The sequence below is a fragment of the Onthophagus taurus genome, chromosome 2 (genome assembly GCF_036711975.1).
Source record: "Onthophagus taurus isolate NC chromosome 2, IU_Otau_3.0, whole genome shotgun sequence".
Lineage (NCBI taxonomy): Eukaryota > Metazoa > Arthropoda > Insecta > Coleoptera > Scarabaeidae > Onthophagus > Onthophagus taurus.
The window spans coordinates 16,929,146-16,944,778 of NC_091967.1; the positions used below are offsets into that span (position 1 = coordinate 16,929,146).

At 33.0% G+C, this 15,633-nt stretch overlaps 2 protein-coding genes and 2 long non-coding RNA genes across 4 annotated transcripts in view; 3 read left to right on the forward strand and 1 right to left on the reverse strand.

Annotated features, from left to right (window-relative positions):
- LOC111428818 (enolase-like) lies at positions 1-1,773 on the forward strand. Its single transcript, XM_023064519.2, has 4 exons — positions 1-122; positions 187-335; positions 453-826; positions 897-1,773. Exons 1-4 carry the CDS (start codon positions 91-93, stop codon positions 1,698-1,700), a joined length of 1,359 nt encoding a protein of 452 aa, XP_022920287.2. The 5' UTR covers positions 1-90; the 3' UTR covers positions 1,701-1,773.
- Positions 1,774-2,319: 546 nt separating this feature from the next.
- Positions 2,320-3,622, forward strand: LOC111428806 (uncharacterized). The gene is made up of 2 exons (XR_011639743.1): positions 2,320-2,705; positions 2,769-3,622. It is a non-coding gene; the product is annotated as an uncharacterized lncRNA (long non-coding RNA).
- Positions 3,582-8,527, reverse strand: LOC111428824 (uncharacterized). The gene is made up of 3 exons (XR_002708090.2): positions 4,762-8,527; positions 3,895-4,650; positions 3,582-3,842 (listed from the first exon to the last, which is right to left on the reverse strand). It is a non-coding gene; the product is annotated as an uncharacterized lncRNA (long non-coding RNA).
- LOC111428778 (formin-like protein) overlaps positions 8,453-15,633 on the forward strand; it is a 40,083-nt gene continuing 32,902 nt past the window's right edge. Inside the window, exon 1 of the mRNA XM_023064464.2 lies at positions 8,453-8,909. Coding sequence (XP_022920232.1) covers positions 8,724-8,909 — 186 coding nt within the window. The 5' untranslated portion in view covers positions 8,453-8,723. The remainder of the gene's footprint in view (positions 8,910-15,633) is intronic.

A 15,633-nucleotide genomic window follows, 5' to 3' on the forward strand; every position in this document is an offset into this window, starting at 1 on the left:
TGTCATAAATATCATTAGAAATTCGTGTCACGTTGTTTTTTCTCTTTTGGTGATTTTTAGTTTAGTTTATCTACATAATACAAATCCAACATGAAATTAATTAGAAATTTATCTGTTATTAGGTGAGAAATAATAAAGAAAGAGATTATTTGAGAGATGATTGATTTTGATAAATATTTTTTTCAGGACCATTGGTGTCAGATGTTACAGCACACCAGTTACCCACGTACACGCACGACAAATTTTCGATTCACGAGGAAATCCCACGGTCGAAGTTGACTTAACAACCAAAGACGGCCTTTTCAGAGCTGCCGTACCATCAGGAGCCAGTACAGGTAAACAATGTCAATCGGAAAATCAAGTATTTTTTTAACATGCGAAAATCTTAACATAAATAAAATCCTAAAAATTATCTGTGGCATTACACCACTCGATTTTGTTTCCCTTGTTAGGTATCCATGAAGCTTTAGAGTTGCGTGATAAAGTGAAAGAAGATTACATGGGTAAAGGTGTATTGAAAGCGGTTTGTAATGTGATAAACGAAATTGGACCAAAAGTAGTCGAATCAAAATTAGATGTAATTGAGCAGCAAGCACTCGACGAATTAATGATAAAATTTGACGGAACAGAAAATAAATCCAAATTCGGCGCAAACGCGATTTTAGGAGTTTCGATGGCGATTTGTAAAGCGGGGGCGGCATCAAGAAAAGTTCCCTTATATAAACACATTGGCGATTTGGCCGGAAATGACAAATTCATACTTCCCGTACCTTCTATGAATGTTATCAACGGTGGATCCCACGCTGGTAATAAATTAGCTATGCAGGTAATTTTATTTTAATCTTTTTTAACGTCAACGTCTATCAGATCAATATTTACATAATGTTTGAATTTAGGAATTTATGATACTTCCGACTGGAGCAACATCATTTACACATGCTATGAAAATGGGATCTGAAGTTTATCATCATTTAAGAGCCGTAATAAAAGCTAAATTTGGTTTAGATGCAACGGCGGTTGGTGATGAAGGTGGATTTGCTCCAAATATTCAAGATAATAAAGAAGGAGTTCACTTATTAAATGAAGCTATTGCTAAAGCTGGGTATACGGGAAAAGTTGATATCGGTATGGATTGCGCAGCATCGGAATTTTTAAAAAATGGCAAATATGATTTGGATTTTAAAAACCCCAAATCTGATCCCTCAAAATATATTGACTCAAAAGCGCTTCAATCGCTTTACGAAGAGTTTATTAAAGAGTTTCCTATTGTATCCATTGAAGATCCATTTGAGCAAGATGATTGGGACGCTTGGGCAAGATTTAATGGTTCAACTAAAATTCAACTCGTCGGTGACGATCTTTTGGTAACGAATCCGAAAAGAATTGCCACGGCTATAGAGAAAAAAGCGTGTAATGCTCTTTTATTGAAAGTTAATCAAATCGGATCTATCACCGAGTCAATTTGCGCTCATCTTAGAGCTAGAGCAAATGGATGGGGTACTATGGTTTCCCATCGATCAGGTGAAACCGAAGATACATTTATTGCAGATATGGTGGTTGGGTTAGCGGCCGGACAAATCAAAACTGGAGCTCCTTGTAGATCCGAACGTTTAGCTAAATATAATCAATTGCTTAGAATTGAAGCCGAACTTGGTAAAGACGCCTGTTATGCAGGAAAGAGATTCAGAATGCCAGTTTAGGGATTTTTTTGTGTAAATTTATTTTTTACCTGTCTATTTCTATGATGATAAATAAACGATATTTCTAGTGATATTTATTTAGTTGTATACAAAGCAAGGAATTGATGGCGCATACACTAAACGAACTAAAATTAAATTTATATACTTATGTACATGATAAGTTGAATGATAAAAATCTTTACAAAAAAATGGCTGATGGTTTATTCTTTAGAATGTCTTCCTAGACTTCAACAAACTTATAACCATTGGTTAGTTTGGTATATTTTTACTTCTCTGTGTATTTTCTTATGGAGACGATTCAATTCTGTTTTTTTTTATGTCCCTCATCTTCTGATGTTCTCTGTATGTCGTTCTCTTAGCATGTATTAAATTCAATATATCATTGGAAAGTTTGTAACGAAATGGTTATATGTTACTGTTGGAAATTGTTTAATAATCTCCATGAAACGTTCATTTACATACTTAAAAATAGTTTATTTTTTGTAAAATTTTATTATTTAAATAATCCTAAATAGGATTCCTATTTAACGTTAAAAATATAAATCTGTATTCCAATTAATAGATGGCAGCACCACGTTTCTAAAATTACATCTGTCAAAGTCAAACATTACAGTTATCTGCATGTTTGTTGTGGTTTAGCGTCGTACTCGCAAAATCAATCTAAATACAGCAAGTAAATCTTGAAGATAAATAAATATCTTCGTGAAAATGAACTATCAAAATAGTCCCGGTTTTATGTACTATACTTTAGATGAAAAAGAAGAATCGTCCGATTATTTATCATTGAATGATAGTAGCAGTTTGAATGACAGTTACACTACAAAGCCACACTTTAGCCCTTCGACCACAAATACCTCACAAGATTATAACAGAAAAAGTCCGAGATTTTACAATAATAATAATCGGAGGGGAAGACGGCATCAAAATTTCAATAATTATTCTAGAACACCAAACAGTAATTTTAGGAGAAATTATGCGGGAAGTTCTTTTTTGAACAAATCACAGGTACTTATTTAATCTAAGATCAGTTTCATTAAAATTAGAGTTTAATTTTAAAAAATTGTGTAGGAGAACGGTTATTCTAAATATATACATCCATCATTTACGGAAAACCCTTGGAGATATCTCGAACAATCCAGTGAACTTAAATCTGAGAAACAAGAAGCTGAGGATAATATTATAAAAGATAATTCATAGTAATTACTAATTTTACAAGAAATTTTTTATTATCTAATAAACCTAATCAGAAAGATGAAGTGAGAATACATCATAGAATGAAAATAAAAAATTTCTTAAACATATCAACATTGAAAAAGTACAATTTGAGTATAAATGGGATTGTATGAATGTGGACTTTGATTGGATTTTGTGTTTTTGTCCAAATTAATAATAAAAAGTACTTGTAGGTTGCAATATTAGATATATTTTTATAAATAAAAAAAATAATGTCTAATTAGTGTATAAATGACATAAATGTATGTATTTGTTTATTATTATTTTCATTAGAATTACTTTTATTGTAATAACAATAAATTTCTTTGTCAACTAACAATGGTTACAACATGCCCATCAATAGGTTACAAATATTAAAACAGTGTGATAATATATTATGATATAAAATTAATGTTTATGTAGTTGTTCCAACTTAAATTAAAGCATGCCAACTAAATAACTAATACTATCTACTGGGGGTTTAGGTATATTAACTTCCATATTTGTATAACTTCAAGCTGACATGTTTTAAGACCAGTTTTATGATTATTTATAATGGATCAATACATAAATTAAATTATTGGATTAGATATGTCATTCACTTTTTTGTTTCTGTTTATTTAATGTTGTATTAAATTTCTTGTATACTTTCCCAATTTATTCAATGAAAAATTTGTAAACACAAAAAAATAAAAGTTTTTACATCAAAATTATTGCAAAAATGGGATTATTTAACCTCATTTTCCGCTTGTGCAGAATCCGAAATGAACGTCTCCAACTTGTACTCCGCAAGAGAGTTCGACTTAATCATAATCATCATCTTGGTTTCTCTTGCACTACTTTTCCACATGCTTTTTCATCCTTCAATCACGTTCCTGGTCCCCCAACAAATTTCTTCCAGGACTCCATTGCGCATTTTCTCTTCAGTATCTGAAAATTATTTCATGTTATTTTGAATAAAATACGTTATCAAGTTCTTCACCTTTTTTTAAGACTATGTCTTGTTTTCTCTACATTCATGTCACCTTTTCAATGGTCGTCCGACAAGTTTTCTCACTATTTCACCCAACACTTATCGTCCATCCTGACCACGTGCTCTCTCCAATACCAGCGCATTGCCCGCACAAATTGTATCACATCAGGGATCCTTAGTTCCTCCTGTATTGCTGAGCTTCTTATCTGATCTCTTATCTTTTAAACGATTTCTCTCTTGATTTTTGACGTATCCGCCCTAGTTTCCGATGCATAAGTCAGTATTTGTTCACTTTAGACATGTGTTTGTTCCTCCTTACGATGTCTTTTAGACCTCTCTTAAATATCCAGATATTCGGGAGCATTTGTTGACCTGTGCCTTAACTTCTTGGTGTAAATTTCTGTAGCTAGAGTAGAGTAGCTAGATAGTGCAGGCTCGGTCTAATGGGGCGATCATTCACTGCCAACTTGTACCTGACACGCTCTTTCAATAACACCACTGCTTTAGTCTTCTCCCGGATATCTCCATGTTTAGTACTTTCGCTGTGGCTTGGAATCGGTATAACATTCGTTGCAAGTCATAATCGCTTTCCGCCATCAAAAGGCCGCCTTTTTTTAAAGTGTGGTATGCACCCTTTCTGTATAACATGAGATTTTCAAGGATTTTTATTTGTTGGTTTTGTTCATAATCAGATGAGATAGGAATGGGCTCATACTGTTACAGTGTCGAATTCCTGCTGTATAAGTATCTCCTCGGTTACACCACCTTATTTTTTTATTACAAAAATTGCTTAAATTACAATCAATGTTGGCGTCATAAAACGTCTTACAAAAATTAACAGAACAAACCACTAACTCAAATATAAATAATACTCACCCTGAAAAAAAAAATGCTAAACTAGGTCATCTCGATTAATCGGTACAGGCTATAACTAGGTTTTAGAAGTTTAAAGTTTGTGCATGTAGCATAACTGAAATACTCCATTAAAAGACTTGATATTGCAGGCCGGATGTAATTTGTTCTGTTTGTGAGAATTTTTTCCCTCACGTGTCCAGTCATCGCTGGACCTTCTTATTTAGTAGTCTTGCAGGCACATAACCATTGGACGCAAGAGTGGTCTATAAATGCGCTTCTTTGTATTTCTATTCAGTAATCGTGACCTGAGTAGATGCTATAAGCTAAAGTACATATGCTCTATTTCCTACACTAAAAATATAATTTCGTCGTATTGGGTCTACGCTGGTTGTATACAACTCGATTCATTGGTACAAGCTATAACTAGGGTTTAGCTAGTTTGGAGTTTGTGCATGTAGCATAATAGATTATGGCCACCGCATCCGATTACAATCTAAAATACTCCATTACAAGACTTAATATTGCAGGCCGGATATAATTTGTTCCGCTCATTGAAGAAGCCTTAGAAGTTTATCAGCACAGATGCTGCACTATCGCACTAAGATAATCGAGCACCGGTAATAACTCCCAGGAAACCGTGCGACAAATTGATTAGTCGTGCAATGCTTTTCTTTATCCTTGTTTTCCCTAAAAACTGTCGGTTCTAGTGGATTAAATACAATGGCTTAAAATCTTCAGCTGTAGTCGACGTGAGATCAGTTTCACAACAGTTTTGGTTTCGAGTTCAAGATAAGGATATACGCTGATTTCAATTATTTTTCTAAAGTACTTATCTTATTTGCAATCTATACCAGCAATATATTCTCAAAGTTAAAGTATTGTTCTTATAATCTTTATGTTGATAATTCTCAACGTTATCTAGATTTCCTGCCTGGTGAGCGATCAGAAACTTGTGATAAAATAACGGAAGATTTAAGTAACTTATATGTGCGGATTAAGAGACATGCTCTTTTAGTGAACCCTAATAAGACACACTTAATGTGTTTTATTGAAGAAGTTCCCTAGAAAGTCTTTACTGCTGTAAGATGCTTTTAGCACAAGATCTGAAATGTGATTCTCTTGTGTTGTCTCACTTTAATTGCCGTGATGTCGTATTTGGTTCATATTTATCCCGTGAGAGTTTAAGGTTGTGCAAAATTCGTGTCTTCGTTTCATATATAATCGAATATTCGAAGAGGCGATCATGTATAGAAAGTTCTGCTATCATTGGCTGAATGACAAATTTTATGTAAACATTCCTTCTTATAGGTCCTCAACATTCCAGTGTTTATTTCATCCCAGTGTGTTTATTGTTTTGCGCATTAAAAACATATTCCCAATTTCATTGATGCTTGTCTGATTTGTCTCTAGCGTCACAAATGCTACAAGGTGTTGGGTGTCCAAAGTATAAATGTAATTGGGTTTGAAAAATATGCCTATAAAAGAAGAGTGCCCTGGTATTTCGTATCTTCAAAATTTTTCTTCTTGCAATTTTCCAAATTCAATTATATCAATTATACCTTATTGATATAGCGAAGAGAGATATTTCATGTTTGGTTTTTTATTTCTGGAATAATACCACTGTTCTGTCGGAAACTTTCCTAATTTTAATAGATTTTGTACAAATAGGTATAGTTTGCCTATCATAAGAAACCGTATATTTGATGATACAATTTCCAGATTTCTGACGATATAAAATGATGAAAATTAAATTACTTTCATTGTTCATAAATTGTAAAATTGCTTGCCGATAACCTGCAGAGTGCTCAGCGCCTCTATTCCCTCACTCCCAGCCTCCTCAGGTCACTAGGTATGCTCTTCTTACCGCCCTCTTTTCCGACATCCTCTCCATTTAGCCAAGTTATGTAAGTCTAGCCTTCCTTACTTCGGTTGTAAGGGCTGGCTCATTATATAATTGGTACGTTTGTACGGATCCGCCACAAATCGGGGTGAATCGAATGAATAATTTTTCTCTCCCACGTGTCCAGGCGCTACTGGACCTTCTTATTTAGTACCCTAGTCTTGCAGGAATAACCATCGGGCGCAAGAATGGTCTATAAATGCGCTTCTTTGTATTTCTATTCAGTAATCATGACCTGGGGGCTAAAGTACACTCTGTTTCCAGCTTTGATTCTTTCTTCGATCTCCAGCCCATTCTCATTGTTCTATGTTAAGAGGAATTGCAGATATTTAAATGATGTCACGTCCTTTAAACATGAACATATATTTTGTCTTATTCTCGTTAATAATGAGCCGTCCTCGATTCCTATTCCATCTGCCATAGGCGTGTGCCCAGTTCTATTTGTCTTCTGCATAACAAATCCACATTGTCCGCGTATTCCGGTGCTCCTGATGACCCTTCCTAAAATCAGATTAATCAACGTACAGGACAAGGTATCTTTTTGCCTAAAGGTGACTAGCTCTCTCGAGACGCTTCCGTTCACTTTTATCACACTCTTGATATTTTCCAGCATCATCCTCACCAGTCAAATAAGCTTTTCCGGTATTGCTGCGGATAGCGTATTGTGTAGCAGCGTCCTCACAAAGTACGTCTTTTCTAAAACTAAATCTGTTGCCCTATCGTCTTCCATGATTACCCTGGTATCTGACATTATAATCGAAAATTATTGCCATGAATCTTACTATTAATACAAATTTCCACTTTTCCTCTCTTTGTTACTTTTATCCACTAGGCAAAATTTACGATGTATGTGAACTGAAAATATGGGCCCTTTTGAGGGTTAAATTTATACATGAGATACTCAAAATATGCATTAGATCATTTTTTCAAAACATATGACACCTTTATCAATTTGTGCCTTCCTACCTCTATCAATATTGAAATTGTGCTAGCAAAATGTGTCAAAAATATCAAAATTTGTGCAAGTTCATCAAATTTGATACTACGAAATAAATTGGTATAACTATAAAATTTGATTGTAAAAAACACGAATAGCACTATTTTGGAGGTTAGTGGTGTGTGAAACCGCTATTTCCTGTAAAAGCTATAAAAAGATGTTACGCTAGAAGAGTTTGATGTCCTACCTACTTGGTTTTTTTTAGAATTTTACTCACCTAAATAAATATACATTTCTTTAATACAAAAATTGTTTTAAATTGAAAATGTAAAATCATCTCCCATTTTACCTAAACTTATTCCCCACATTTCAATCGCTAAATTTTTGAAAAATTTTGTTCAGTTTAAGTTAGGCAAACCATTACACAATGCTGAATATTATGTTGCTTAATTTAAAAAATATATTTTAAAATTAATGCTTATAATATCAAAAATTGTTTATTAATGTAACTTAATAAAAATTAAAACAAAGCTTATTATTTTAAAATAATTTGTTTTTGATAATGTACAACAAACATTTTTATACAAAGCTCCTTTTGTTTTTATTTTAATTCAGTAAAATTAATTACGGTGAGTAATCTGATTTAATGGAAGAACACATTTTATTGCACCGGAAGTAAAAACACAAAAAGCACCGTTCTTTCATCGAATACACAAAAACAATTGAAACACGAAACAATCGCTGTCATTCAGATGTTAGCCGTTCAAAAAAAAAAGAAAAAAAAGAGAGACATAACCAATTGACGCATGCGCTTTATCTTAAATTATATCCGTCGTTTCGTTTACGAGAGTGAATAATAATAATCGTCGAAGTCCGGAGAGACCTCTTTAGTTGAACCGGGGTCTTTCTGTCGTACGCACAGGGTGTTTTGTTTTTAGTTTCGTTTTTTAAAAACCTGTTGCGCGTTAAAACAAAAATAATGTTATCTAAAGTACGAATAGAAAGTCTTAAAAACAGTTGAACCACGTTAAATCTAAGTCTTAAGTTATTTTTTTTAATATTCTCGTTGGTTCTTCTTCCGGCGGCGACTGAGTTTTTTGTGTTTGAGTGTGCTGTGGTGGTTGTGTTTTGTTTTAAGTGGTAATAATGGGGTCCGCAATTTCGAAGGGTGAACAACAACAACAACCTTCGGCTCTACATCCGGGGCCATCAGACAAAACAGAAAGTGTCATCTCATCGAAACACCATGCCAGACAAGCCAGCATTAGAGTTAAATCAAAACAACCAATGCCAGATCCTAATGAATTAGAAAAAAGATTTACTAAAGTGTTGGTATGTTACATTCTTATACATATATCTTTTTAATAAATAAACACCAAGCTACATAATTCAAATTTACTTAAGATATCTCGATGACGTGCTTTTATTTATTGTATGATATTAATGATTGATTAAGTTATCCGTAAGAAGTAAGGAATTTGTGAGGTTATATCACTCTACTAAAAGGAATGAAAAAGAATGAGGGAAACAGATCGGTTTTTTGATATTTTAGTTAAATCACAAACATTATTATTATATTTGTTTTTTTTAGAAAACCATGCGGACTTAAAGGTATCGGTGTTGTAAGACGAAAAAAAAATGTAGTTGACTACAGACTTACAGTACATTGACTACGGTAAAACGAGTTATTGACTCCACCCACATGGATTCTTGTACAACTGGATGTTTGTTGTATAAAATGAATGAAATTTTGTTAAGAAACGAATCACAAAATATGATAAATTAAATTAAATTTTAAAAATTCATTTTATATTAGCCCCAAAAATGAAATTGTAAAACCTCGATATAACGGACTTTGGATATAACGGACAAAATATTTTTAAACCATACTATTAATACTCCTATTATCTATTTTAAATATACTCTTAATAATACTATATTTAAATATAAAAGTTAGCGCTCATAGATGGAATCCAACATGGGTTATTCCCCAACTTGGTCTATTCCATGTTCATAGATAAACTTGGAGTGTACCCTGTTTGTAGTTCAGAACTGTTCGAAACTACAGAACTCTTTAACCAAAATAGGCCTTACAGGATGTATAAATCAAGAACAGTAGTTCTAGTTTTAATTGTTCTTCAGCGCTAGAGTGTTGAAAAGTATATGCTTCACTGCTGCTATCTCAATGCATAGGAGGTTAATAAGCATGGCCCAGTGCACTAAAACCCATGAAACTTAGCCCAATAAAAAGTTATTTTGTTTCAGAATACGAAGGTACGTTTCTGCAACGTTTTCTCCTCGCGCGTTTCAGTAAAACTACAAAAGTAAACTGAAAAGAAAAATAAATCACTGCTTTACAACACAGTCATCGCTTTCACAACAACATTAATGGTTTTTGCGCTGGTCACTTTTCCATCTAGAGTGGTGTTTTGTTGGCTCTTGCACTTTCTGCTGCTATTTTGCTATAGCACATCTAATAGACGAAGGTGTAGTGTAGCTTCGTCTGTTGGATGTATCCACATCACCCAATTTATGTCTTTTTTCTCCTCAACTTACTTCCTAAAGTCAGTGATTGATAAATGTTTAGCCATTACATCTTTGAACAGTAAAACTACGTTTACAATAGCTGATCCTAGAAGCAGTTCAACCACGATTTTCCTGCACCACATGACCCCCTTCCTCAAACCATGTGAATAGGCTTTTATTTGATAAGTCAATAAAAACATTGTATTTATTATAATCCACGACATCATCTGGCTTATCTACTTCCGAACTTCGTCTAGATTTGACTATAATCATTCGGCCAACATGCTTTGTACAAAGGGTTATGACGTCGCGTTTGTCGTGCCACTTTGTAACAACAATTCCTGTATTTGGTCTCCATAGAAACACTTTCACCTTTTTTTAAACGTTTTTATATGACTTCCTTAGGGTTGTTTTTCCAATTCTTTCTCAGGGTGCCAACTAGATATGTGTTTCTCTCCAGCAACTTATGCGCCAGATCCACACTCGTATAATAATTGTTAATATACACTGCTCCACCGCAAGCCCAAAGTGAGTCACACAATTTTATGACAACAGTTGTGGGGATATTTTCATTGGAATTTTGTTCTTTCCCACAGTAAATGCGGAAGTCAAATGTGTATCTATCTTCCGTGCGCAGTTTGAAAAGTTCGATCCCGAATTTATGTCTCTTTTCTTGCATATCTGTTCCTTAGGAATATAATAGCTTTTGAAATTAGTTGACAAGGATTCAATAACTGCCTTCAGTTTAGATAGTCTATCAGAAACAGCTGCTATGTCATTATTACAAACGATTTCGTGACATGACATTATTACCTTTATTTGCATATATTGTTTTTTTTACCAATACCTGAATATATGAGATGAGCGAAGCAGACCCATCCAAAGCTGTAATCGAATGAACACTTTCATTTCCTGTTAGTCAGTGTCCTTTCATTTGTTTATCCCAGCAGAAGCGCGACGATTCTTAGCGATTTTCTGAAAAGCACAACGATTAGTTTCGGTAACCATGAATGGAACTCAAGATGAACTTCATGAACAAATTAAAAATCAACCGGGGATTGTTCAACAATACTCTTATAAACCTCAGTAGATACTTCTGCATTTGCAATCTCATATGGTAATTCCTTCAATTACCTTCCGGTCACGTTAGACCATAGTAGTAGACCATTTGTAAGTACGTTTGTCAGCTTCGTTTTCTTCGTCTGATGAATCATCTATTCGAAAATGATTTACAACATTCTCAATAATTATTCGGATGTAATTGTTTGTAGAACTTTCGATGTGTATGTTTCTAGAACTTGATGAAGTTGAAGGAACAGCAGGAAAAGCACCTCTCGTGAGCTGCTGAATTTTTTTTTCTCGAGATTGGTTTTACACTATCTGAAGATGATGAACTCCCAGCTTCACTCAGCACAGTCTTCTGATAAGCGTACAAACGGTACATTCTCTTCCTTTGATAAGAGCTCATCCAAAAGACTCTGTAGTCTTGCCTGTTCTTTTTCGTATTCACCCAAACTTTTACATCAGACTTGCCGTATGCAGACTTCTGTTTCACTATTCTCTAATTTCAGCAGACTCACTTACAAAACATGCATGGTACACAGTGAAAACTAAATGAGGTTGTTCAGAAATATGTGAACCACTCATGCGTCATACGGCCATGCAGTGTTTACATGGTTGGTGAATTTGATTTTGCCTTGTACTAAAAAAAATTCATTTGTAGGTAGGTAAGTAAAGCAAGTACTTTACTGTCCGAAAACAATGATTTTATGGTGTGGCCAATGGTACTAGGAAAATGAAATGTACCGTGGCAGTTAAAGTGTTCGGAAACATACTGCTAAACTCGATTGTTTCTAGATGTAAGTCTAGTGCTTGTTCTAACGCTGTTATTCTAGTTCTTATTCAGCGTTAGATTATTGTTAGACGCACGGCTAAACTCGATTAAGATCTTTATTTTATATTATGAACGTTAAGTTTCAAACTAACAACATTACAAAACACGAATAGAATAAATTAAGTATTTGCTACTTCAAAGTGTGAAACTGTAGTTGCTTATCTATGCGTGACGTCACGAACGGGCCTTCGAGCTGTGCACCTGTTACCAGGATGTAGCACTCCAATTAGATTCTACCGTTTTTGGTATAAATATAGCCAGGCAGACTTAACAAATTAAAAATTTTGCATATAATGGACACTTCCTTCCTCGTATTAGTCCGTTATGTCGAGGTTTTACTGTAATTATAATTAATTAAATCAAGATATGATTCACTTTTCAAATTGAAAAGAAAATTGTTAGATTTGTTTTAAAACCGAATGAAACAATCTAAAGCAAAACATGTTTTCCTAGAAATATTAGTTACTAAAAACACAAACATTGAAATTCTTTAAATTGTACTGATAATTTTTTTATCATAACGCAAGTATTCAGTCTGAAACCTCACCTAATAATATTTACGAATCATCCTTAACTGAATACTAAGAAGGAAATGAATTATAATCGCAATAAAATTAAAATATCAAATTTTTAGGATTTTCCAAATAATTATAAGCACACATTCACACAACAAAAACCCATCATGAATCAACAATAACCATGCAATTTCTCAGCATTCATTACTTTAATTATAATAAAATTTCATCACGATTGATAAACGCGTTAATTAATCATCTCGATTCTACACATTATTATTTCCAACCCAAATAAGGTTTATGGTTTAGCAACATTGTTCGCGATCGATTGAAACGATTTATCAACAAAATGGCACAATTTAATTATTTAAATATGGGACGTGAGTCAAGTAATGAATAAAGTACTATAAGGAATCAAGGTTTTAGACTGTTTAAATAATGATTAAGTTTATACACAAATAAATTTATATGGTGAGGAATAAAAATGAGTGAAGTGTATAATTAGTTAAGCTAACGTTGTTTGTAAAAATAAATAAGGCGTAATTACATGTTTTTGTGTGTAAACAGAATAACAAGTTGTGTCACAAAAGTATTTCGACAGTATTTCTGTTGATACAATCAGAACGGAAGCATATAGAGACATGAAATTTGGTATAAATTTGGTTTAAACATTAACTAACAACATGGCGGAGATATTCTTTCTGAAGAGCGCGATACATACTGTAGAGATTCTTGTGGAGCCTCAAGGTCAAAGTAATATCGCATAACTTTAAATGTAAGGTGCCAGGAGGAGATTAAACAATCTGAAAAAAACACGTTTATTGACTGGTCTTTGGTGTTAATGTAAAATATGCAAGTTGTCCATCACTTCCATTTGCCGATTGGCGAACTTCCTACTGTAATGTCTAGGTTAAAAATATACAGTGTTTTGAACTGTATTTAATTTCTGTTACTTAATAATGTTTACTATATCAACATTATAGTCTAAACAGTGCATATTACAGGAAGCATTTTAGGATATCATTGGATGAATTAGTTAGCGCTGTTTTTCTATTTATGAGACTATGTAGTTCTGCCAGTTTTCCATAGTCTTCATATTGTTTCAGGTTGATATGAAATTTACAAGTCAGTCTAATGTCTAGATGCACTACAAGATACTTCACCGCTTCATCTTTATTTTTCCATTGAATTAGTTTTAAGAGTGTTGTAATAGTTAACAATAAAAATTCCGTGTCCTTTAGACAGTACATACTTTATTAACAATAAGCCTAAAACTCTACCGTCCTCTCCACAATAGTCGCCCAGCATCAAGCAATAAGTTTCTTCCACGATAATATATTAATTATTATTGTCTAAAATATGATTCAGCATTTGATCAATCGTATTCATTTTATTATTGGGATTATCTGAGTATTCATAAAAACATAAACGTTTTAGTATTGACTTAAAACGGTTTGTCGTGTTGATTTTTTACTTACTTTTTACTGCATAGGTATAATTTACAAACAATTAAGTAAAATGAATGCTGCTGATTTATTTTACACTGCTGCTATTTTACACAGGATTTAACGCAAATTTTATAACTTGAATAACTTATTTCTGCACTGAATGTTTGAAACTTCAATCGCACGTGCCATCCATCCTGTTTACTTGTTAAGATTACAGGTAATCTACAAGATTAGGTATCTTTGGACACAAAGTACCTTTTGACAATTATTTCAACTCAGCTATTCTGCAGCACAATCTTAACAGTGAAAACATCAAAGAACGCAGAAAAGCACATCCCGAAAAACTTACCACTAGATAATATTATGAGGATACACCACTAGTTTCGAAAGTATTTAATTTGTAAAGTGGATAAAGTTATCTGTTCACAAAGTTTTTGTCACCGATATCTTGTAAATCGTTAACTAATAGATAATTTCTAATAGATAATTAACATGATGTTAATCGACAGGAAGTAGTATATATAGTTGTATATACTTTTTAATTGATATAACGTGAAAGATATAATGTCAAGAAGTGCAAAATCGTGAAAAGGGATGTTCAAAATCATCTTAAATTGTGTTAAGATCCGGGAGAAAAAGGAAAAAAAAATTTCATTATTTGCGAAAAGAAACGAGTCAGGCTATTTTTCTTAAGTTTGATTAGATAGAGTCACATTAACTTGACAGAACGTTAACATGATGTCTTAGTCAATCAGACTGCGAGAATGCTCGATTAATATCGTGATAAACTCTTGAACCGTTAAAACCGTTAAACCGTTGTGTTTGAAATCACCCAAATTTGTCGTAACATTTTTAAACAAGATAAAAATTTTAAAATATTGTTAATAACTATATGATACCATCGGAAACTTCATAATAGCCTAAAATTAGTAAATAAAATAAGGATGATTTCAAAAATTATGTCAATATTGTCTTGGCAAAAGATCATATTTCAAGATTTGTCATAACGGGTTTATTTTAGTTTGAAAACTTGATTATAATCTGATTGTAGCCAGTTGAAGAGTCGAAAGTTATTTCTGAACATTCCATGACCGCAGAGCAATATACTCACTCTGTATGCTCTTCGATGTTCAACAATCACTACCGGTTTAAGTCCGAAAATAGCGTATCCGCTTTGTTTCGCGCTCTTATCCGGTACACGAGGGGGATATTTTCGTCATGCAACAATGAATACATGTTCTTTTTAAACAATGTTGATACAAAAATTTTTGTCGAAACTTACAGTTATTTATATCTTTATTTACATTACTTTTACCAATATTAGATATGATTCTATTTTGCGATGAATGATTCATAATGGACACGCGCTTTTGTCGTGTTTACTTTCCTAATATTTAGTTTATTTCCTTGTTCAATGTATTTTATAAACAATTAACAATTAATAATTTCATTTAGAAATACAAACTAGATATTTTTTTATGTTTTATGTACTCAATATATTGGGTTATCTCCACGAGTGTTGTTGACATGTCGTTCAAAATTTGGAGAAGGTATTGTTTTTAAACAAACTCAAATAAATAAAACAAGGGTAAATAAAACTCAAATATTTGTTTTTCTACGTGTATTATCATATTTCTAAGGAGATTACCATAAAACTGTTTCTTTTATTTGAT